The following is a 27,378-nucleotide window of genomic DNA, read 5'->3' as shown; positions in this document are numbered from 1 at the left end:
AATAAAGATATTTAGACAAATAATACAAGTGAAACCGAAATCTTTAGCGAGACGTGAGAATCTAGCCTTGCTATAGATAGAAAATAATTTAGAAATTACGTGAATAAAAAATTCAAAACCGCCAAAAAACTTTGCGTCTCCCATTCTAACTCAATATTCTAACAAGCTGAACACGCCGTGTATTGTATCTTAAAACAGGAAAATTGCGGTCTTATTAGTAACCAAAGCTAGTGTAAAGTTAGTTTACTTTCATCATATCATCATCGTTAACTGTCTGCTATCTATGTTCACATAGACCTCCCCCTACTGGTTTTGGTGGTGGGGTGGAGGTTTTGCCAATAGTTACCACGTTTGCAGGCGTATTGATAATCGCTATACTTTGGTGATGCTTAAAGCGGGACGCTGCTGGACCTATCTCTCGTCCAGTAAATTCCCTTAGTTGACTCTTAAAACACCCATGGGAAAGGGAGCGGTGGCCCATTCTATGATAATTTTGTATAATTTTTCAACCGTTATTTCTTCGACAATGTCGAGTTTTACTGGTAGAAACTGCTTTAAGGTCACTAACGATTTCGAATTCACCTTGTGTAAAAGCGGCATAAAACAACTTGCGAAATAAAACGGTCAAGTTCACACTTCACAATTCCCTGACCGCGACTATCTAAGGTTAGATAAGAGGCAAGGGCCAGTGTAATCTAACGCTGTAGACCTTCACCGATAAGGATTAGAAATGGACTACTTGTACACGCCACCTTTTATGTTTTTAATCTATCTTGGGAATAATTATTAGGCGCCGGCCGGTATTTACACCCAAGGGGGGTACACATTTATTTTTACGTTTATTTGAAGGTTAAACGTAATATTTAGATTTTCGATTTTATTATTATTATTATTTCGCCCATTGTAATTCTGTATTTTATTCTGTATATTCTGTATTTAAAACATTTGCTGTTTAAGATTTAATGTATCTCGAGACCCTCAACAAATCCTCGAAACCAACAGTAAGGAGGAAGGAAGAAGAAAATATATTTTAACTCCCATAAAAGTCTACTTGAGGTGGTCTTTTAAATGCAAAAGTGACCCTTATGAATAAGAACCTCTTATTTAAATGTTTGTTGGAAGAGAACTCTGAGAGAGTTAAGCTCGCCTGTTATAAATCTTTATTCAAAATAAATTATAACGATGTAATTTTTGTGTACAATAAAATATAAATATATAAATGAAGTTGAAAGTTAAGGGTGCATATTATACGCGGCTAACTTTTAACTTTGATGTATGAATATGTTTTCAGCGAATACAAAGACAGTATTTTTTACCAGAGGGAGACTTTATACAAAAATCGTTTGCTTGGGCACCTCTGTCTCAATCGTGTTTCTACCATGAAGCAGTTATGTTTGCATGGCTGTTTTTCGGTTTGAAGGGTGGGATATAATAGTGAATTTACAGGGTACAGAGGTCCTGAGTCTTCAGGAATGGCAACGCATGAGGGTATTATGGGTGAAACAGTATACTCTGTTATGTCCATGGTACTGCTCATATCTATAGGCGACGGTTACGACTTTCCATCAAGTAGGCCGTCAACTTGTTTTCCATTCTAATTTGCATAAAAAAAGTTGTGTGAATGTAAAATAAAAGTGAAGATTTGTTAATTTCAATTGAAAGTAATTTCTTGCCTCAACAGGCAGTCGCTCACTAAATATATTTCATCCTATACCTACATTAAAAAACAAAGGTTACATGAACAATAAAAAAGTTACAGAAAACATCATTCCTTGGTTTTACGGTCTGGTTCACTGAGAAGTTCTTAAACTTATTTGTATGCGGGTAGTTCACAGTTAGCCCATTTTCTCAGTTTTGTAGCAAAGCGAGATAGTAGAAGTGATATAAAATTTTATATGTGAAAGAATTATGCTGTTAAGTTAAAACTAAGTAACTTTATGCAACATAAAATAGCAAAGGAGCTAATAGAAAATGGTGACTATCGCCTATACCCTCATACATGCACTGCACTTATTTTTTTAATGAGTTATCATGGAATGGTAACTCCGCCCGCGCTTTCAGTATACACAGGCGGGGCACCAGTGAGAGATGATAGGTGAGGATGAAGTAGATCAGTTAGCCCATCTTGACGAATTTAACAAGAATTGTTCACGATGGTTTCCAGGGGGGACCACGTGGAGGTCGACTTAATAGGGTATATTGCTAGCAATGGGGCTATCGAACTCCATTACTAACGCTCCCTTTCCCCCCACATGAACTGCACTGTAAATACATTGTGATGATTATAGTACACATCATATTTTAGCCATTTTATATCCAATAATTTATAGATACATGAGCGACCTAAATAAAACTTTATATTGGTGTAATTTTAAGTTTTATTTAGGTTACAAACTCTATTAATAAATTGGGTATATCACGTTTTAGGTAATTGTTCACTTTAAAAGTTGGTACATTGACATCGTTGTGCTATGGCTTAAGGTACCCATAACAGCAACTGCTAATAAAAATACATTTATAAAATTAAAAGAAAAAAGTAAAAATATATTTATTATCAAAGTATGTTTGCTTAAGCATAAAGTTTAGCATTTATTCCTATACTAGGCTGAGCCAGTCCTGTTTTATCGTATACATACTCACAGAAATAAATATAGGCTCTCTAGTAGTACAGATGATTTGAAATGTGGTGCTGGAGAAGAATGAAGAAAATTGGTTGCAGAGATCGAATTGATAATGAGAAGGTCCTACTTAGGGTAAAGGAAAAGAGACAAAATATAAAAACTATTGAGTACAGAAGGGAAAAAATGTTGGAATACTTGATACGACACGACGAACTTATGAACATTATAATAGAAGACAAGATAGAAGGAAAAAGGAGAAGAGGTAGGCCAAGGTATAGTTACTTCAGGCAGATCAAGAATGTTGAAGATTGATCAAGACAGATGAAGGAGTTGATGTTGTGTCTTATCAAGAGCTGAAGAACGCTGAAAATCGTAGTGAGTGGCAAGAGCTCCACCGACAAGAGAGCAGATAATAATTATAATAGTATAATTTAACAAAAACATTTGATCTTATAAATTAAACCTTAAAAAATCTACTTAGATCAAGCGTGCAAATATTGAAAACAAAAATAGAAACAACACAGTAGTACAGATAATATTTTACCTATTAATCTTTATAAAGCAGTTATTTTTACATAAAGTTTAACCACTAATGATTTAATTAAGTTTTATGCATGCTACAAGACGTGTGTGGGTATAAGAGATACAATAATAGATAACAATCCAGAATATCTATAAATATACTGATTAAGTTACGTTAAATTAAGTAGTAAATAGAAATTTTTTTTTTCCTATATATTTTAATCACGATTTAATATCTCTTTTTCCATATATGTAATAACCGAATATAAAGCATTTTCTATCGTCGTACAAGTCGCCATTGGCAGGGAGTTCGCCCCCATATCTTAGAGGTAGAACGATCAGGTTATAGAATGAGCGCTCTATCGAGGTTTTTCCAAGAAATTACAGCATTGAGTTCTTCAAAAAGGGATGAAGAGCTTTCTTTACGGTCGGTAACCCACGCGTAATGCCACTGATATTGCGCGTACTTACCATCAGGTGGATCGTATTCTTGATTGCCATCTTAGTGGTATAAAAAAAGAAGTAACATCGGGCTAGATGCATTACACTAATAGATTAAATCATTTTAACAAAAGGCAAAAACGGATTTGATACCACAACATAGCCTACTAGAGCAAGATTTTATATAAAAGGCGATCTCACATGACTCTATATTACACGTATTTCCAACGAGAAACAGTAATTGAATATTTGTGTTTCCATTTCCAAAGATGAGACATATCAGTGAGAAAACCGAATATTGAAGAATAACATCTTAGGATTGGTGACTCCGCAGGATTAGGGACACATGAGGTGTATTGTGAAGACCACAATATAGTCTGTGAAATCTACTTATAGCATCAATAGAACTAATCAATCTTAGAGATAACAGTGGACTTTTGCCAAATAGAGTCGTAGAATTAAAGCTAAGTCAAACCGTTAATTAATACACTACAATGGCTAAGTAGAACAATGCTGTTTGAGATCACAATTGTAAGTATATTTTCCTTAAAGTGTTATTTGTTTCAAGACAGCTTATTATTTATTCAGATATTATGTTATATTTTGTTCATTTAACAGAAACAAATGACAGAATTGTACCTTACTGTTATCAAAAGTAGCTAAAACTTTGCATTATGAATTAACAAACAGGATTGACTGAACCTTTGATCACGCGATCCAAGCTAGGTTGCTGACTTGAAAAACAATTATAATACCTACAAACAAAATTAAATAGCCACTTAGATATACAATATATACAGATACTTTAATTATGAATTACAAATTAAATTCGAAATAATCTTCATCTAAACGTTTCATATTTCAAAACCTTTCTGCCTAGTCTAAATTATTATAGTACTTGGGTGTAAAATTTGGTTTCTCTAAAAATACCCACCACCCATACTGTCCATATTGTTACTAAAATTATAAATATAAAAGTTAGTCTATTTTTTATCTATTTACTCACTACAAACTAAAGTTCCATATCAACCCTCTGGACGAGTGGCGGTCTTACACCGTGCGTTTTTCAAGGCACTTTCTTCCACGCACAACCACTCTTTGGAATCAATTTCTACTAGCAGTATTTCTGAACCAATACGACATCATAACCTTCAAGAATAGGGCATATTCGTTTTTAAAAGGCCGGCAGTATACCTTCAATGCCTTTGGTGTTGCGGGCGATCATGCGCGGTAGCAGTCGCTTACCATTAGCTGAGCGGCATGCTCGTTTGCCCCCCATGTAATAAAAAAACTACATAGAACGAAGAAAAATATAAACTACTTTCTAAATCGATCATTTAACATATCCTAATCACATAGACGAAGACGTGGGTAAAAGCTGGTAGAACATAACAAAAATTTCATGAAACTAAAATTCAGGAACTACTAAAACTTTGGAATCCACGAACTAACTCAACAGCTGAATGCGCCGTGTTTGTTCGAGAAATTCAGAATCTTTTATTTTATTTCAATCCATGTTTCGTGGGTGCAAAGATTCAATTTTGCTGGTAGAACATTACCTTCAGAGGATGTGTAACTTTTATACATGTAAAAACTCATGAGACTTTAATTTTATTCGAAACAAAATTCTAACACACAATACCGTAAATTTATAACAATATTATTTGTCTGTTAGTGTAAGTTAACTTTTATCTTTTAACCAAAGGAATATAGAAATTTAAAAGATCGTATAAAATATGTAAACTATCCGGAGTTGGAATTTGTAAGTTTATAAAAACATTATTTGTCTGTCTGTTAACTTTTATCTTCTAACCAAAGGAATATAGAAATTTAAAAGTTCGTATAAAATATGTAAACTAGAGATCCGGAGTTGGAGTTTATAAGTTTAAATAAACTTGATACGTATTTGAAAGACACTCTTGTTAGCGAACTAGATATATTTCGTATTGTGTACCAAGTACTTTTGTTATTGTAAATTTTAAAAAGTTGCATTATATGATTCAAATACAGTTTTATAAATAAATAATTTCAAATGAATCCTTGAAGAAAAATATATATAATATATAAGAATGCAGAAAAAGCGAAGAAATGGAAATATATTCATCTTTAGTTAGTTTTAAACTTTCGCTTTGTTTAAACATATTTTAAACTAGTTGTTTCCCACGGCGCTACCCATATGAATCGGTATATAAAATATCCTTTGAGTTAAAATATGATATATACAATATAACCTACATAAAGTTTCAGCCAATTCAACTAATCGGTTATTTTATAGATTTTGTGTGCGATTCTATAGATTAATATACCTTATTTATTTATGAACTAATTTAAATAAAACAAACACTAAATACTAAGTGGAGCAAACCACAATGTATTAGTGAAAACCTCATTCAAATCAGTTAAGCCGTTTCTGAGATTAGCGCGTACAATTGTACAGACAAACAGACAAAAATTCTAAAAATCATTGTTTTGGATTATATTGCGTTCATAAAGCCCCTCCTTGATAGATTTTCTTATATATCTTCCATGTATAGACAACGACCAGTTACGATTATATTATACACGTATGTATTGATGGATTGATCGATATACCATTGAGATTTAAGACGATGGAAAATCCTTACAGGTAAATATTACCTACACACCTGCTTCTTAATTGCTAATATTTCAATGTGATGCCATGTAGTGGTCACGACAAGACTAGTCACTACGACAGGTATGTAGGTACTATTTATGTGCAAGGATTTTTTATGGTAATTTTTTTATATATTAGATAGATAGATACTCTTTATTGTTTTCTCCAAAAGATTACAATAGTAAACTTATTATAAATATAAACAATTACCAAAAATAATAACAATGAGAAAACAATGGGCGACCTTATTGCTAAAAGCGATCTCTTCCAGGAAACCTTGTATTAATCTTTATTTTATGAAACAAGTAGTTGACATAATGTTAAAAATGCAATAATAAAAAAATATTACAATTATTTTTAGTCGCTCAGAATAATTTTACCTATTGCTAATAGTTTAAATATTGTGTTTTAATTTAATAACTACCAGTTTAACTTACGTGTAATTAGATCGAAAAAGCTCGACTGGTTTCGGAATCAATTCGTGATCGATTCATGAGCGACTATGACTGGAGCACGAGCCTAACTGCGTGTCTTGGGGGGAAAGGGATTGTTAGTAATGGAGACTGAGAATCCCATTGCTAGCAATATACCCAACCAGGTCGACCTCCTCGCGGTTCCCCCTGGAAACTATCATGGTTAATTCCTGATGAATTAATCATGATGAGCTAACTGGCCTGTTTTCATTCTCATCTATCACCCTTCACTGGTGCCCCGCCAGCGTATCCCGTTAGCGCAGGCGGGGTTACCATACCATTTTCACCCATAAAAAAAAACTGCGTGTCTTGGTTAAATATTATCTCAGAAAGAAACCAGAAAATGAGGTCTAGAAATACAATGTAGAATATTAAAACACAAGGCCAACTAGAAAAAATCAAAAGTCTGCCTTTGGAAAAGTCTGTTTCTTAGATTGGCTTTATTTAGTTCTAGGAAAGGTGTCTATTAACATAAAAAAAAACCTTTAGTAGTATTAACATTCCTTTTGTGTTTTCATTCAAAAAATTAAATTACTGAAACAGCATAAAAGGTAGAGGTCAAGGTCACAAAAGTTGTGGATTGTGTTAACTCACTTTAAAACAACGAGTGTATATAACTTAGAGTTATATTTACTCTGACAGTTCATTTAAAAATTGTATATGGATGAGTTATTAACAATAATTAGGATCATGCACAAACTGTTAGCTGTTTTCAAACACTTTAAAGATCTGTCTAAAAATGCAGTTACCAAATGTACAAAGAGCATATAATAATTTATTTTATTATATGTATATATATATATATATATATATATATATATATATACTATTAATTTAAACTTCAATACATCATTAAAAATACCAGAGGGAGACTTTTTTTTTAATGGATGATGAATGAAGTGATAACCCCGCCTGCGCTAACGGTATACGCTGGCGGGGCACCAGTGAGAGGTGATAGGTGAATAATGAATAAAGGCAGGTCAGTCAGCCTATCGTGATGAATACACCTGGAAATCAGCATGATGGTTTCCAGAAGGAACTGCGTGGAGGTCGACCTGACAGGGTATATTGCTAGCAATGGGACTGGTAGCCCGCATTACTAACGATCCCTCCCCCCCCTAGAGGGAGACTTTGTACAAAAATCGTTTAGCACCTCTGTCCCGTTCGTGTTTCTACCGTTAAGCAGTTGTGTTTGCATGGCTATGTTTAGGTCTGAAGTGGGATATGGCGGTAAATTTACAGGTTATAGAGGAATAACACCTGAGTCTTCAGAAATGGCAACGCACGGGAGGTATCATGGGCGAAACAGTATACTCTGTTATGTCTATGATACTGCTCATGTCTATAAGTGACGGTTACCACTTATGATCAGGTGGGCTGTCAGCTTGTTTGCCATTCTAAGTTGCATAAAAAGAAGTAAGTGTACATATGGCGAACTTAACACCTAATGGCGTCTACCAATCAACCATGAGGCAAGCAGAAAATTAAGTAGGTAGGTATTAAGTAGGTATATATATGCTTACTTATACTTACATACACAAATACATATATACATAATACACAACCATAATTCTAATGATAATAAATTAACAGCAGATAAAATAAGGCAGAAAAAAAAATAACATATACGTATTTAGAACAAAAGATCAAAAGAACATGAACAGAAATTAGAATAGAACAAGCGAACGAGTAGTTCTATTATCTGCTTGGATGCTTTTGTACTCTAGATCTACTACTGAAATACAATGTGTATTTCATTGCCATCAGCAAGTACTTGAAATGCAATTAATGCTTTATTACAATTGTTTCGAATTCTCCTTTTACATAATATATTAAATTCATTTTCCATTTTATATAAGACTGCTCCAGCATCGCCTTTGCGTCTTTTGTTTAATCAAATATAACCTATGTTACTTGCTGGTAAGGTAAGCTTATTGTAGAATGAGTTTTTTTTTTTCAATGAATGATAATAGAATGGCAACCCCGCCTGCGCTAACGGTAACGGTATACGCTAGCGGGGCACCAGTGAGGGATGATAAGTGAGGATGAAAGGGTAGGTCAGTTAGCCCATCGTGATGAATACACCTGGAATTCAGCAGGAAAGTTTCCAGGGCGGACCACGTGGAGGTCGACCTGATAGGGTATATTGATAGCGATAGGACTGATAGTCTGCATTACTAACAATCACTTCCCCCTCCCCCTTTTTTATACAAGTTAGAATGGCAAACAAGCTGACGGCCCACCTGATGGAAAGTGATAACCGTCGCCTATAGACATGAACAGTACCATGGACATAACAGAGTATACTGTTTCGCCCATGATACCCCCTGTAGAATGTGGTTTATCCATGACAACAAATCATCATCAATATCACATCAGCCGTTAACTTTTCATTGCTGATCAAAGGCCACTCCCTTAAACTACTGGAGAACTCCCCATGAGTTCTCCAGTAGTTTCCACACTTGGCAGGCGGGTTGGCAAACGCAGTTAGGCTTTGATGATGTTTAAAGAAGTACGCTGCCCCAAACCTGGACTATTGGTCGTCTCTTACGACACCCACGGGAAAGGAGATCAGAGGGAGACTTTGGACTTTGTTGTACGTTTGCTTCTGTCCCATTCGTGTTTCAACCATAAAGCAGTTGTGTTTGCATGGCTGTGTTTCGGTTTGAAGGGTATGATATGGCGTGAATTTACAGGGTACAGAGGAATAACATCTGAGTCCTCAGGAATGGCAACGCATGGGGGGTATCATGGGTGAAACAGTATACTCTATTATGTCCATGGTACTGCTCATGTCTATAGGCGACGGTTATCACTTTCCATCAGGTGGGCCGTCAGCTTGTTTGCCATTATAAGTTGTATAAAAAAAAGGGAAGGGATGTGCTATTCTATGTCGGAGTCACACAGCAATAAACAAACATACAAAAATTCAAATCTTAACTCTTTATAATATTAGTTTAGATTCAAATTCGTTAATACGATTATACTTAGATGTAAAATAAATTGTTGACCACAAATTTTACATACTTACTAGCTGACTCGGCAAACGTTGTTTTACCATATACATTATTTCGAGAACTATACATGAAAATGTATCGTACTACAATTATTATATTCGCTCGCTATCTTGCAATCCTATTGCGGAATATAAAAATCGCGATTAAAAAACAGGAGTTGATTATAAAGGCGTGAAAATTTGAAGTCGTAAGTATTTTTCAATGCTAAATCATAGTAAAATAAAAAAAATATTGTCGATAAAATAAAATAAAATATTTAGGGGTGGGTCACCCTTATCATTGAGAGGTACGAAAAACAAATGTTGGCCAATTCTAAGACCTACCAAATATGCACACAAAATTTCATAAAAATCGGTAAAGCCGTTTCGGAGGAGTTTGGTAACAAACACCGGGACACGAGAATTTTATATATATGTATAAATATTAGATTTATGTATGTTGCCATGCCAACCGACAAGCGAATGCGTTCGAGGAATATTCTATAGTCTTATTCTAGCAGCATAAGCGAGCAATCTTAAAGCATTCTACAATATTGTTCATGAATGCTATTAAACTACGATAGAATGTCCTTAACATATTTGCACTAAGCAAAAGTCGTAAAGAGAAAGGTCCCAGACTTTCGTTGAATTAAATTTAAAAAATAAGTGCTTGTTTAATATAACCCTAGTATTCATTCTTGTTATATAACCATATAACTCATCGACAGTTTAAAAAGCTAAACACTATAATTTAATATAAAAATGAATTATATTTTTTATTTTTACTATATAAAAATATATTCTAACTGGTTTTAATTTTGACATATTGTTAATATGTAATAATAATAATATTACATATTAACAATATGTCAAAATATAAAATCCCTCTTATATTTATTTTAATGTATTTCTATCTAATTATATTTTATGGCCAGCTAGAAAAATATAACGACGCTTCATATAATTCCCTCCAAAATATTATATTACCATAAAATAATAAGCAGAATCGATAAGTTTACAAAATACTGATTCTGTACTTTCTAATGACTATTTTTTATTAACAAACAAATTTCAAATAAATAGAATCATAAATTTTAATATTTTACAGAACTAGGTGTCATTTTGCGGAATTCCATATAACTGGTTATTTGATTAGAATTATTTTGGCTAATTCGACTACGTATACGTGCGTGCGTGCGTGTGTGTATGCGTGTGTGCGTGCGTGCGTGCGTGCGTGCGTGTGTGTGTGCGTGTGTGTGTGTGTGTGTGTGGCGACCTTATCGCTAAAAGCTAAATCTCTTCCAGGCTACCTTTGGATGGAGAGAAGTAATTATAGACAGTTTGATTGGAAGCACGATGAAGATCCTATTATTTCTAAATATGGAGATGTAATAACTAGTTTTATTATTGATAGAGTTAAGAACAAAAATCGTGTATCTCCTCTTTCTAAGAGTACTAAAAGTATTAAACCAACTAAATACAATGCAGAGTTCAAAAGACTTTTAGACTTGGCAAGATTTTTCAACAAAACAAATGAACATTAAGTAATACTTTCATGTCGTGTTGGAAAATCAATACATGTATGTTTACGCAGTGTGTATAAATTCTAAATATAGTAGCATAGCGTGCAACTAATAAAACAATCGATGGTGTCGCCTTGGCCCGCTAGCGAAATATTTCCCATAGCTATGTCTCGCATTTATTTTATTAAATTATAATCAAACATTAAAGTACTTAATATGATATCATTGATCATATAAATTACATTGTACCCAGTTACTAAGCCTTGTGAAATTGCGAGTCCCTTCTAGATTAACTCGCGGACCCATAACTCCGCTAATACCTCCATTTAGAAGAACTGTTCTGGAATTTCTCAAATTGTAAGATTTTGTAAAATTATAAATAGCCGCAGTGACCAGATCGATATTTTATTTTTGATAGTCCAATTGCTTTTGTACGACGTGTCTATAAATATATAAAATGAGTCGTTGTTGGATCTGCTTATGGATACGGTGGCTTTACTTGTTGTTGTTAAGCATTTAATAATAGTTGTAAGCTATATATATTTCTTCGTACTTACTGTTATACATGTATAAATATATACTGTGTTTGTCTATAAAAAATTGTTACACTCAGTTCTAAGCTCCATAATTGTATAAACATTTACAATATCTTGTGGAAACAATTGTTGGTGAACCTGAATAAATAAATCATCATTTTATCAGTTACATGATCTAAATGGCCTCATAGCAGTCTATGGGGAGGCCTATGTTCAGCAGTGGACAGATAATGGCTGAAATGATATGATGATGACCTCGAAAAATTTCAAAATGGCTGTCCATATGTACTAAGAAGAAGATTGGACTATGTCAAGGTAGATTAACATGACATTTTTTCAACCGACCCCAAATAGAAGAAGGTTCTCGATTCGTTATGTTTGTTACCTCATATCCCCGTCATTTCTAAATCTATTAAGAATTTTTTTATCTAAAATAATATAATAATACTTACAGATTGGTCCTATAGAAATTATATCAATATAGGTTTAGTAGTTTAATTTTGAATTAAAATCTCTAGTTTTGTCACAGTTAAAGTTGGTTCTTATTTTTCTTTAATTATAAATCAAAGAAGTTGGTGTCGTGTCGTATCAAGAGGTGAAGAGACTCGCTGAAAATCGTAGTGAGTGGCAAGAGCTCCACCGACAAGAGCGCAGCTCTTAAATAGATAGATAGATAGATAGATATAAATCAAAGTAATGCATTTTCCAGGAACGAAGTCAGTGTTTTTTGTTTTCTAGAGCCAATCCATTATTTGTGAAATTTCTAAATTAAACAGTATAGTGATATGAATAAATACATTATAATAGTAAAAAGAAAGAAAAAAGGAATTAGTGTTAGAAAAACTTATTAAGTTTGCACAAACTCTATCAACTATGAATAACTTTATGATTCATTATTTTCTAAAATCTGCAATAAGTTCTAACATTTACAAGTTAAAAGACCTCTATGAGGTCAATAACAGCGTTTTTTGTCTGATCAGAGTCTAGTCTACAATTATTTGATCGAAAATAATAAATATATCTATTACTCTATTGTACTCTAATTTAATTTTTATCTATAAAAGGCAGGAATTTGGATAGCTGTTCAAAATGTTTACTCACATTTATAGAATCTGAAACTTGAATATATAAGATTTGTTTTTTTAATGGATGATAATGGAATTGTAACTCTGCATATGCTATCGGTATACATCGACAGTTAATACTGAGTTAGCCCATACAAATTCAACAATAAAATTACTATGTTTTTCAGGGGGAATTGCGAGGAGGTCGACCTGACAGGGTTTATTGCTAGCAAAACAGTATATTCTGTGTCGATGGAACAGTATATTCTATGTCCATGGTACTGTTTATGTCTATAGGCGACGATTACCATTTTCCATCAGGTGGGTCGTCAGCTTGTTTGCCATTTTAAGTTGTATAAAAAAAAATAGGAATTTAGTGCTAAAAATCTTATTATACAAGCTGCAATATCATTTTTCCGTTTAGACCCGACATAGAATGGGCCACCCCTTCCTCTCTCGAGGATGTCGTAAGAGGCGACTAAGGAATCTTTACGGTCGAGAAACGGGCAGTAACGTTTCTCTTAAAATATCACCAAAGTCTAACTGCGGTTGTCAACTCATCAGTCAGCAATTAGTGACAAAATCTCCTTTATGGGGGAAACAGCTAGCAATATACAATGAACGGCTGATATAGTAATAATAAAAAAAATATTTGCTGCTTGTCACGGATGTACGTCTTCCGTACCAGAGGGAGACTTTGTACAAAAGTCGATTGCTTGGGTACTTCTGTCGTTTTTCTACTGTGAAGCAGTTGTGTTTGCATGGCTATGTTTCGGTTTGAAGGGTGGAATATGGCGTGAATTTACTGGGTACAGAGGAATAATACCTGAGTCCTCAGGAATGGCAACGCATGGGGGGTATCATCAGCTGTGTATCATCAGGTATATCATCATGGGGTCAGCTTGTTTGCCATTCTAAGTTGTATATAAAAAAATACTCTGGTGATGTTTTAAGCGGAACACAGCTATCGATCCCTTAATCATTAAGTTCCCTTAGTAGCCTTTTACGATAGCCACGGGAAAAGAACTGGTGACCCGGGACCACGTGGTATACATATAGTTATTTATCTGTATCAAATATTTTATGAAACAGTAACTAACACTAGCCTGTAATTTAAACACTTGTTCATTCATCACTACGTAAAATTTCGTTATAAAATTTTCAACTCTATGCCTTTAAGTTTTAGAGTCGTATATTAAATATGTTGATAGTGATGACGTCAATAGAATTTGTTGTTATGCCAACATGGCGCATTTAAGTAGGATAGCGTGTTTGGAAATTATTTTCAAGTGAACTATCTTAAACTAAAAGTTTTTACTGTTCGAATTAAACCTTAAAATCGTATTTTAAAGTTGCAATATTTTAATACTAATGACAAAAAAGAGGATGACTAGATAGCAATACATGAATTTACTATAGGTGTCACAGTATACTCTAGAGAGTATATAGCTCTCTCATAATATAGCTCTTTATAAGTAAATAAATTCTTGAAATCAGTTTAGTATTTTCTAAGTTTATATTCATTACAAACAAAAATAACCGCGTATTTACGCGGAATAAAACAGGAGACTCCATCCTTTCTCATGGATGTGGTAAAAGGAGTCTATGGGAGCTTATAATGGAGGGATGGGCAGCAGTGTCCCTCTTAAAACATTACCAAAAGCCAAACTGCAGTTGCCAGCCCGCCTGCTAAGCGTGGCAACTACTGGCAAAACCCCAGTTAACGGTTGATACAAGAAACACAAATCTAATTATTCCTTTTTATAATATTAGTTTAAATAGATATAAAAAGACATGGGTCATATCAGTACCGCTCCCGTATCTATATATTGGTTTCTTGTGGACACTGATAGTGGAACAAAGGTCATCAGCCATTTCGACATCGCCCATACTGGTAGGATATCTATGTACACCTTTTAATTTCGATCAAGTTCTCTATTTCTACATTATATATTGAATAACCAATATTTAAAATATCTATTATTTGACCAAAATATACACACTCTAACTAAAATACATAGACATTGCTATACATTACCCACCTCTACATGTAAATATTAGAAACGACATGGAACACGCGTTAGGTGATCGTCCCCGGAAACGCCAGAGGCCCAAACCATTTGGTCAAAAATCCTTATAATATGCTGCAGACGGTCATAAGTACTGTCATTACAAAGGCGTTAATATGTTACAACCCTAACATAAGGGTTCTCACCCTTATTTACCACTCAACTACACCGTTTGAGGACCGGAACACACTTTAATTCCTTTGCAATATGAGTGTAGTACGTAAGGCTGCTTTTTAAGTCGTGTCGTTTGCCAACCACCCGCGATTATTAAAAAAAAATATATTGCATTTTCATCTTTTTGAATTTAGAATTCTCGTAGAAGTCATGCCTGTATTCTTTGACTAACTTAATATTCTTGTTACAGGCTTTGCAACGATGTCGCATCTAAGAGGAATCACACTCTAAAGCCTAGAGTAGTATTACCGGAAAACTATGTTAAAGGTAAGTACTTTAAAGTCATAGTAAAAAATAATGAGTAATGAAAATCCTTACTATCGTCATCATATATATTTATATATATATATATATATATATATATATATATATATATATATATATATATATATATATATATATATATATATATATCATCAGACATTGACTGTCTATTGCTAATGTCTGATATGATGATACGCTGATACTCATATTCATCCCATGACCATGGGAAGAAAGGAGTGGTCTATTCTATGTCTTGAAATTTGGTACAAAAGTCGATAGCTTGGGTACCTCTGTCCCATTCGTGTTTCAACCGTAAAGCAGTTATGTTTGCATGACTGTGTTTCGGTTTGAAGGGTGGGATATGGCGTGAATTTACTGGGTACGGAGGATTAACACCTGAGTCCTCAGGAATAGCAACGCATAGGAGGTATCATGGGCGAAACAGTATACTCTGTTAAGTCCATGGTACTGCTCATACCTATAGGCGACGGTTACCACTTTCCATCAGGTGGGCCGTCAGCTTGTTTGCCATTATAAGTTATATAAAAAAAAAGTAAAAGCTAATAAATAATAAATAAGCTATATACCCCTGTGTACGGCCCTGTCATCCTAAATAAATGGTAAGCCACTTTTTGATTTTAACGATAAAAGTCTTCACTACCGCATAAAGAAATGAGACAGCAACATCCAACACTTTGTTCTTTTTATTTCAACTGTTCGTCAATGAACATAGACTGCGGGGGGGAAAGGGATTGTTAGTAATGGAGACTAAAAATCCCATTGCTAGCAATATACCTAACCAGGTCGACCTCCTAGAAACTATCATGATTAATTCTTCATGATGAATTCATCATGATACGCTAACTGGCCTGTTTTCATTCTCTCCGATCACCCTTCACTGGTGCTCTGCCAGCGTATCCCATTAGCGCAGCTGCCTGCGCTAATGGGTTACCATACCATTTTCACCCATCAAAAAAAAATTGACTGCGTTTATTAATCTTATTTTTTTTTTTCTTAGAAATGCGTCCACCAGCACGCAAAGGACAGCCAGTTATGGTGGAATTCAGCATCTACGTGGTCGACGTAAACTCTATAAATGTGGAAGATATGGATTTCAGGTAAAATACTAGTAGTTCTTATAGGAAGAGAATTAGCTATTGGTATATTTATATAAGTAGGTAGGTATTATATGTATTTATAGTGTATGTATTTATGTAATATTTTATTATATATTTTAATATTTTATTTAACTGTATATTTGTTTATGTATTAATAGTTTCAAACCGAAACACAGCCATGCAAACACAACTGCTTCACGGTTGAAACACGAATGGGACAGAGGTACCCAAGCAATCGCCTTTTATACAAAGTCTCCGGTATAGAAAAAAGTTTAGTTGTACTTTAAGATACAAGTGATTTGGACTTTAAGATATTTAAGATTTGTATTTCAGTTGATAATAAATAAATAAAAATATATATGTATTTTTTCCAAAATGTTTCACAACTTTGAGTTATGTTATTGAAAATTTGTATTTCAGTAGACAATTAATAAAAAAAAATCCAAAATATTTCACAATGAAACGTTTGAGTAAATTCATTTATAAAAGTCGAATGTTTCGCGCACAGCGGCGCCAGGTCTTTTAATATCACATATTTTTTCATATCAAAGTAAAATTGACTTGAAACATTTTGTGAAACGATATTAATTTGATATGTGATTATTTCGCAAAAAATACATTCTGCTTCTCAATAAAAGGGCAAGTTCAATTCTAATAAAATATATTTATACCTATGAAAGACAATATGTAAAAGTAATGTAAGAATAAATAAATTGTCGTTCATCTCATCATCATCACCATTATTATCATCATTATTATTATATATTATATTATATATTATCATTATTATATTATAGCTTTTTATCCACTTCAGTGGTCCCCAAGGGTAAAAGCCTCCTCCATCTTTTTCCACCTCTCCTTATCTGTAGCAATATTTGTCCAGTTTTTTCCTGCTGTCTTTATTATGTCATAATTAATGACATAATTATTATCATATCAGTCGTTAATAGTCCACTGCTGAACATAGCCTTAGAAATATTTTACCAGTAGTCGCCATGTTTGGCAAGCGAGCTGGCAACTGCAGTTAGGTTTTGGTAATGTTTTAAGAGGGACGCTGCTGCCCATCTCTCGACTATTGAGTTCCCTTAGTCACCTCTTACGACACTCACGGGAAAGGTAGAGCTGGCCCATTCTATGCCGGGACCAAACGGCATTTTTCTGTATATGTAGCTTGAAATAATTAAGTTATATATAGACACGACTATAGTTGCAAACTAGTTTGTTTGATGTATCTGTTGAACTTAATATTGGAATCCAATATAACATGAGCTTACCGCAAGCAATTATTCGACTTAATTTGATTTGCTACCAGTTCAATATATATATATATATATATATATATATATATATATATATATATATAATATTGCACCATATATATATTTTTCTATATATTCAAAGGTTGTCTGGAAGAGATTGCTTAGCGATAACGCCGCCTCTTGTATCGCTTCTCATTAATATTATTAATATTTACTGTAATAATTATTTTTTAATTAATGCAATACAGTGTAAAATAAATAAATATGTATAATGGGATATTCATGAACTTACTATGTTTGTTGTTCCGACAAATGTTTTGACTTCATACGTAAGTCTTCTTCAGGGGGCGTACGGCGCTTTACGTCACAGCGTCTCGGTTCGCACTGCGAGCTGCAGCTTATAGATGTAGACATATAATTAAAGATTGTATCGAACAAAAACCCGACAAAACCAATTATTTTGAAACTAAAAACTAAACTGCTAAACCGTTATTGATAAAATTTCTATGGACACAATCTGTAGCCTTCTTACATACAAAACAGGAATTTTCAAAATCGATTTAGAACTGACGTAGCTCTACCAAGTAACAAATATAAAAAAATACAACCGACTTGAGAACCTGCTTCTTTTTGAATTTGGTTAAAAAATGAAAATCAGTTTCATGAACATTAATCATAATTTAATTTAATATCACATACAATACATCAATAAATTAAAGTTAATATACAATTCCTTAAACCACCAACAAATGCATTCCCAAAGAGGGTTGACATCAGGCAGGTGGCCGGTTGTAAAACTAAAAACCAAATCTTTTTGTAATATGGATAAAATCATATTACGCCGACCCCATATGATTGGGATAAGGGTAGGAAGATGATGATGATGATACAATTCCTTAAATACAAATACTAATTATAAGTAATCTCCCAACGCACCACATCGAGGCAGCGTACCCAAGATACTGGCAGCATTACCGCTTTGGATTGCCAAACTTATCTTTTGGGCAAAGTAGCTACCAGCAGTAACCTCAATGAGGCGCGCACATTCTCTATCTTGATCTCTAAAGTAAATTTTTCTGTAATTTATATTACATAAATTAATTTTATATTTAAAATTGTAAAGATAAATAAGAGAGAATCGATCCCAGTTTTTGTTTCTCCAAAACCAGAGAATTACTATAATATTATTATATTCTTTATTGCACTTGTAAATTACATTGTTAACGCATTTGTAAATATTGTGAGCAAAAGCCTCTTCCAGTCAAGCCAATGCAGTTAGACAGCATGTTGTTAGTGGGTAGTTGAAGTGCTACAACTATTAACATTTAGAGTACATAAACAAATATACAAATATATATTATTATTGAAAGACAGGCTTTTTCGGGCAGAAAAATCTGTGACACTGCAACCTTTCCATGTTCTTTTGTGTTCACCCATTTTTAAAGTTCGCTGCATATTCCTATCATCAATAGGAATTTTAAGATGTTTTTTATGGCGATGTTTTTTATCTCCTCAGGATATAAATTGTATTTTCCAAAGGAGATATATCGTTTACGTATAAGTGGGCTAGAGCCACACATTCAGTGCTGCGGCGTTTCTTCTTCATTGTGACAAAATCTGTAAACGCTTTTTGGACATAAGACCAGTTGGGCCATATGCTTGTTCAATTTGCAGTGTCCAGTGAGAGCTCTTGTGAATACACGCATATTGTTTTTACTAGTTTAATATTAACAAAGAGTTTTTCTTATTAATATATTAATACTGTTTAATCCTATATAAATTATTTACATAAGTACATTAATTTTCATTTAACGTTATGAATCATTTTAATTTCTGTTCGTTCCCGAAATTCCATTAGGCTACGTGCCACTTGCCTATTAGTTCGTTTCAACTATTTGGGGATCTCTGACTATGCTCAAGCAATGTGGGCGTAATGTTAAGGCATATTCACACGACATCGCTGAGGCGGTGCCGAAACGAATTTAACACGGTATGAAGTTTTACAAGGTAAGGCTTAATTCACAATAAAATGTTGATTCGGAACGTTCTAAGTCAGATCTTAGTATGGTAAAATGTTATCAAGATTTTTCCTAGAGACTACAAAATAGGGTACTTTAAAAAGGGCGTAATAATAATTAAAGATTATGATCATTTAATGTCAAAATCGTGATCCTTTAATTCTTTTCAAATATTCAATCGAATAAAACAGAAAAAAACGGGTCAGTATTTCCAACTTAGCGCCTGATTATCCCAAAAGCCACGAAAAGCCCTTTTTTTCTTGATTTTTCAAATTAATGTAATGAATAAAAAAAATTTTTTTATAAAACCATAGCTGATTTTTGTCGGAAATTTATTCAAGATTTCAAGACCCTCCTTAATTTTCTTATGCGATCAGCAATAGCTGAGATATTGATGGTTAAAGACAAAAAGACCCTTTTCCATTCAAAGTTTGATATCTCAGTGAGAAGTGGTCGTATCAAACTTTGCAAAAAAACTAATTAAAGCTGAATGAACAAGCTATCCGATGTATATAGTGGTAAAGTTGAAAAAAAAATTTCAAGCTCGTAGATCAAAAATTAGAATCGAAAAAAAAATAAAAAAAAATATTTTCGTTATTCATTAGGATTGAGCGAAACACGTTGCTTGAAAAATTTTTTCATCATAAAATCTTAAAACTGAGTTTTGAAATTCTTTTTCTAAAATTCCAGTACGACCATTTTTAAGGGAAATATAGCTACTTGAAAAAATCTTTTTTTTAGTGATCCCTTAATTTTTCCTCTTATTCAGTATATTGTATAAGATAGGAAAATGGTGTTTACATTATAAATATATAGTTGTAGGTTTCTCAAGCTTTTTTTATCTCATTTATGTCCCCCAAATGCCGCCCCCGAAGTACCAATTTGGTTTTTGGGAACAGAAGAAGTCACACGGGGCCAAATCCGGCGAATTTAGAATTTTGTGGACCACGGTTTTGCCCAAATTAAGCTCTTCAGCCACCTGTCTGACCGTTAAACGACGGTCCCCATTAACACAAGTTCGAATTCTTTCCACGTTTTCGTCGGAATGTGAAGTGGAAGGACGTCCTGAACGTGGGTCATCTTGAACGCTTTCTCGGCCCTCTCTGAATCTTTTTAGCCACTTGTGGACGGTTGGTTCCTTCACAGCATCATCCCCATAAACTGTTCTGAGATCGGCAAAAATTTCACGGCCATTCTTGCCGAGTTTCGAGAGAAACTTGATTACGACGCGCTGCTCTTCAACGGAAGCGGGCTCCATGCCGACGGGGTTTCGTTAAGAGGTAACTTCACAGATGGCGTTCAGACCAGAACTGAAGCATTGTTATACCTGGCCTCCCCACTATTCCAGCGAACTTTCCAATATGTTTATAGTGTAAATATCTTTCATGCGAGTTTCATTGAATTAAAATGGCAACATATTAATGCGACTAATCAATGACAACTGCGGCGACGCATCGGTATCGTGTGAATGAGCCTTTACATGAACATCTATGGAAACATTTTAATATTTTACCATCTTGCTACAGACATGTAATGTTACGCAAGCATTTCATTGTTATATACTTTGCTATGTGGAAGATTATTCGTTCATGTGATTTTTGCAATATAGACGAAATATTTGTAAATTGTTTAAACTCTAAACGATTTAATACAATACCTATAGACAGAGATCCCTCTCAATTTAGCAGAGGGAGACTTTGCACAAAAGTCGATTGCTTGGGTACCTCTATCCCATTCGTGTTTCAACCGTGAAGCAGTTATATTTGCATGGCTGTGTTTCGGTTTGAAGGTTGGGATATGGCGTGAATTTACTGGGTACAGAGGAATAACATCTGAGTCCCCAGGAATGGCAACGCATGGGGGGTATTATGTGCGAAACAGTATACTCTGTTATGTTCGTGATACTGCTCATGTCTATAGGCGACGGTTACCACTTTCCATCAGGTGGGCCGTCAGCTTGTTTGCCATTCTAAGTTGTATAAAAAAAAATTCTAAAAAGGGTTTTTCTTGCATTTCAATGATAAAGGACCGACCTATTCTCATAGTAAGTCATGAACTAGCCTACTATTACTTCACTGGCTAACTCTTAGATTGTAAAGTATGTTAAATGGTAATGTAAAAGAGAAAAATCATAATAACATATGTAACGACAAGATAGGTGTAAAACACTCACATACAGGGGGGAAGGGATTGTTAGTAATAGGGTCTAACTGACCCATTGCCAGCAATACATCCTATCAGGTCGACCTCCACGCGGTTGCCCTGGAAACCATCGTAGTTAATTCTAGTGGAATTCATCACGATTGACTAACTGACCTGCTATCATCATCAGCTATGATCCCTCACTGGTGTCGCGCCAGCGTGTATGGAAAGCGCAGGCGGGGATAGCATTCCATTATCACCTATTAAAAAAAAACTCACCTACACGTTATAAGCTCGAAGCTGATTTGGCGGGAATATAAATAAAACAAGTTTAATTATGCTCATGTTTAAAAATGGTGATCTGTTATAGAAGTGTATAGAATTGGTTAGAATTAAATGTACTGAACCTAGATATAACATAAATTAAGAAAAAAAAGAACACAAAATTGCACATATTAAATATTTGTTTTTTGAAATGCAGTCATCATCATCATCATCATTACAGTCTTTAACTAATCACTGCTGAACATAAGGCTTCCATTGGAGGTTTTGCCAGTAGTTGCCACGCCTGGTAGGCGGATTAGCAAATGCAGTCAGGCTTTAGAGTTTTAAAAGGGACGCTGCTGCCCATTCCTTGCCCCCTCTTAGCCTATTTTGACACCCACGGGATAGGAAGGGGTGGCCTATTCTATACCAAAACCACACAGCCAATAATGTTTAAATGCAGCATTATAGAAAAATAATAAATATTTTGTATAATAATTGGCAAATAATAATAATAAATACGTATTTATAAGCTCCAATTAAACACATAAAGTGTTACAAAAAAAATAAGATATTGTATTTGCGGGAAACCAATATTAAGTTCCTAATGAACATACTGCAGTCTTTTTTTATACCACTGAGGCGGCAAACAAGCATACAGCCTAATTGATGGTAAGTGGTTACCGTAGCCTATGAACACATGCAATACCAGAAGTATTACGCGTGCGTTGCCGACCCTAAATGTCTGGTTCAATATCGAAGATGTACGTTAAGAGGGACGAGAGCTGACCTTTAGCTATGAAGTAGTGAGCTACATTCACCACCTCTGTGCCTCCGCTGACGGCAATAGTTCCGTCCAGGGCCTTGCAGCGCTTCCTCTTGGCCAAAGGTCATCTCCGTTTTGCGATCAGCGGATGTGGACCGTATCAGTGGTGTATCACGGTCTATCCAGCGTGGATAGATGGTAGGAAAACGAAAGACAGCTACGATGAAGCGACGTCTCACACACGGTCAAGAAGGGTGGTTTTCACCTAGCATGGGCAGATATCAGCGGGAATACGTCACAATCGTCCGCCGATGTTGCTTCATAGGCTTTCAAGGTAATACTGGAGCATGCAGGAAAAGAATATGAGAGGGGGTATTAAATATAAGATTAGGGTAGATTAATTATAAATTGACGACGTCAACAGATATAAATATGTAATTTAAACCAAATAAAACTGAGAATGGCCACGAATTACAAATAAAAAAATAACAGATACCAGAATTTATGCTATTTTGCCTAAATCTAAAACTGTCACATGCAAACATTTACAAAACACGAATATTAAACATTTTCGTTTTTATAATTGCATTGTCAGTTTGTCAGTACGTTAACATTGTTTCTGCTAACTTGGCCAGCTGACGTTTTAATATATTTTTATTTGTATTTATATTATTTATTCTCAAATTCCTTTAGATGTGTCTTTGATATGTTTTTTTCTGTTATTGTGGACAGGTCAGTCGTATTTGGAACGTGTAAGTGAATGGAACTGTGTGTGTATGAAATATAATACTATCAAGAGAAGCAGAGTGATTATTTTATGTCGATCACTGTAGAATAAGTGACATGTGTCGGTCTTATTGTTCCTCCAGTCACAAGTACTTTATACTACATGTGTAGGTTGGCATTTGGAAAATTCTATTTCCATTTTCCCATTTTTGCCAAAGTGCACTGTGCTTTGTCCCTATTCGCGTGGGTATCAAAGAGAAAGGTGGCTCGATTTAACTCTATCATTTCAAATCAATTTTGTTCGCACGGTATTCTTTTTAAATGGAAAGAAGAGACTGTTTTAATTGATTTTAATTACCTTATCAAGAATCGACAATCGATGGGGAAGAAAGGTTCTTGAGCGAAGACCCCATATAGGCAAACGCAGACGACTCTCCCACTAGATGGAGTGACGACCTCAAATGCATTGCAGGGAGTCGATGGATGCAGGTGGCGCAGAATCGTTCCTTATGGAAGTTTATGGGGGAGGCCTTTATGAAAGGCCGGAGGAATTTATAAAATTAATTTGTCGAAAAAAAAATCATTCTATTGCTATTTCATAAAGCATATACTCTTAGTATTTCTATTGCACTCTTTTTATATACTTTAAAGAGATAGTGCTATTAATGAAACTGATCGTTTTGACCACAGGAACATACATCAATAGGTCAGGGAAAGGTAATGTTAATCTTTCTAATGTTTTTTATTCTAATTTATTATCAAATTTTACTTTTTTTAATGGTTATACAGGTATTATTTTCAAATAATGTGTTTTTCTGAAAAAATAGTAGGTTTTATTAACATCTGAGCATTATTATTGACAATGTTGCTGTAGTTTTCAATAGTATTGTTTAATTTAACATTGTTTAATTTTGTGTTTCCTTTACTTGTATTATATTTGTGCAAACTTTAGCGGCTGCCAAATTACTAATTAAGTATATAATTATGTATTGTTCTAGCTGTTTGTTTGCCTTAGATAAATAAATAAATTAAATAAATAAAACAAAATGTCCAGCTTCCCATATTAACAAGTTGCGTCCAGCTGTTTAGTATTGGAGGTCCAAACTTATGTATTCACCTAACGTCTCTCTCTATATTACACTATCAGCTTTTGCCCGTGACTTGGTCTGCGTAAACGGACTATGTTCATTGACCGGAATAAAAAGTGGCCTATATCCTTCTCGATCCCATGTAATACGTGTAACAATAACAAATTTCATAGTTACCGGTTCAACCGTTAAGGCGCAACAAACAAACTCACTTTGTTAATGTTATACTGCCTTAATGATATACGTTGATAGGGCACCAGTGAGTGATATGTGAGTTCATTAGGAAATAACGATAGATTCCAGGAAGATCTGTGTGGAGATCGACCTGAGTGGGTATATTGCTAGCAATGGAGTTAGCCCATCCTGACGAATTCAACTAGAATTAGCCACGATGGTTTCCAGAGGGAACCACGTGGAGGTCGACCTGATAGGGTACATTGCTAGTAGTGGAACTGGTAGATCCTATTACTAACAATCCCTTTCTCTCCCAGTAGTCCCTGTTTCTAACAATCCTTTCCCGGAGGATCCCTTCCCTTCCTTCCCTTCTCCCCGGAAGGGATTGTTAAAAACTATCGTGCTGAATTTCAGGCGTTTTCATCACGACGGGGTAACTGACCTTATTATTGACTGACCTGCCTTTTCATTCTAACCCATTATCGCTTATTGGTGCTCCACTAGTGTATACAATTAGTGCAAGTGGAGTCACTATTCCATTATCGTCCTTAAGAAAAACAATCCCTTCCCCCCATTTATAATATTAAAAAGTATATGATTAGACACGAAAAGAGTCATATTTGCCTGAGCAAAGTGAATTTGGAAAATTGCAAGAACCACTCTGCTTCTCAGTTATTCATGTAGCCAGTATGTTATTTATGAAATGGACCCCTCGTGAAGCCTCGAAGTTGCAATAAAACTGATCTGGGTCACGTGATCCGGTAAATTCAGAAAAATAATCCAATAAAAATTTTATAAAGTCACGTATGTGCAATACGTGACTTTGGTTTGTCAGATTTAAAATGAAAAAAATTACGGATGTTCCTTCAACTAACATACTTCGACGTCCTTTTCGTTTACAGTTAACATATTTTAGGTTGCTATCATCACTAACCTCATATATATATATATATATATATACTAGCTGACCCCGTAAACGTTGTTTTACCACTTATTACAAAATATAAAAATCGCAATTAAAATGCAGGGGTTGATCGTAAAACGATGAAAATTTAAAGTTGCATGTATTTTTCAATGCTAAATTATAATAAAATAAAAATAAAAAAAATTGTCAAAAAATAAAAAAATATATTTTGGGGTGGGTCACCCTTATCATTGAGGGGTATTAAAAATAGATATTGGCCGATTCTCAGGCCTACCCAATATGCACACAAAATTTCATGAAAATCGGTAAAGTCGTTTCGGAGGAGTTTGGTAACAAACACCGTGACACGAGAATTTTATATATAAGATATATAAGAAGTTTCAATACCATCATCATCATTTCAGCTATCATCTGTTCACTGCTGGACAGGCCTCCCCCATTTATGAGTTTTTATATATGCTATTTAAAAACTCACAACCTTTGCAACATATTAACCGTTCTTTTTTTTATGCAACTTAGAATGGCAAACAAGCTGACGGTCCACCTGATGGCAAGTGGTAACCGTCGTTTATAGACATGAGCAGTACCGTGGACATAACAGAGTATACTGTTTCGCCCATGATACCCCCTATGCGTTGCCATTCCTAAGGACTCAGGTGTTATTCCTCTGTACCCAGTAAATTCACTGCCACATCCCACCCTTAAAACCGAAACACAGCCATCCAAACATCTTCCTTCATGATGATTTACATATTAGGCGTTAACTGCCCCCTATTGAACATAGACTTTCCCCTAAAAGTGAGGTTTGCCAGTAGTTGCCACTCTTGGGAGGCTTACCAATTTGGCAAGCTTTGGTGGCTTTTAGTTCAATATAACGTTTTCTTTTCCATTTTTCAGAGTCGATATGTTTATCCGACAAACATGGAGAGAAAGCCGACTCCAACTTCCCGAGGACATTTTTGAAGAAGGCGACGATCACGTGACACTGCCTCCGGAATTTTTCGACAACCTATGGCATCCGGATCCGTACTTTTTAAATTCCAAAGTTACAGGTAATAAATGAGTGAATATTTTTAATATAACGTCTCATATGAAATCGTTGTAAATTATATCTTAATGTAAAAAAACATACATACATCGTATTTCGTTACTTTTATATTTAAATATATTGGCGGTGGTAACATTGTAGGAGATCGTTCAATTCTTATTTTTTTATTTTGCAATTTTACTATGCGTAATGGTTTAAAATAGATTTTGAATATTTTCAACCGACTTCAAAAAAGAGGTTTATTACCTCATAACTACGTCAGTTATAATTCGATTTGGGAAGTTCCACAAATCACCGACTTGAATCGTGACAAAATCATTTATTTTGATTTAAAAAAATAACTAAACTATTGAACCGATTTTGATGACATATTAATGGAACTAATTAATCTACGTACTTAAAAAAAATCCAAATCGGTTTTAGAACTGACAGAATTATAAGGTAACAAACATTAAAAAATACAAAATAGTAAATTATATATAAACTATAATTTTTGATAAAAACAGTTGTATTTCAAATAAAGATATATATAT

General features: G+C 34.4%; 1 protein-coding gene across 3 annotated transcripts in view; it reads left to right on the top strand.

Moving 5' to 3' along the window:
- The window catches only part of LOC113509133 (glycine receptor subunit alpha-4), a 93,470-nt gene that overhangs the window by 25,432 nt on the left and 40,660 nt on the right, over positions 1-27,378 (top strand). For all 3 annotated transcript variants that reach the window (XM_031907690.2, XM_052895300.1, XM_031907691.2), the window contains exons 3-5: positions 15,244-15,320; positions 16,336-16,435; positions 26,695-26,849. In XM_031907690.2, coding sequence (XP_031763550.2) covers positions 15,244-15,320; positions 16,336-16,435; positions 26,695-26,849 — 332 coding nt within the window. The remainder of the gene's footprint in view (positions 1-15,243; positions 15,321-16,335; positions 16,436-26,694; positions 26,850-27,378) is intronic.

This window comes from Galleria mellonella, unplaced genomic scaffold, assembly GCF_026898425.1.
Source record: "Galleria mellonella isolate WM207_F2 unplaced genomic scaffold, CSIRO_AGI_GalMel_v1 utg270, whole genome shotgun sequence".
Taxonomy (NCBI): Eukaryota; Metazoa; Arthropoda; class Insecta; order Lepidoptera; family Pyralidae; genus Galleria; species Galleria mellonella.
This window is presented reverse-complemented; position numbering and strand designations above follow the sequence as displayed.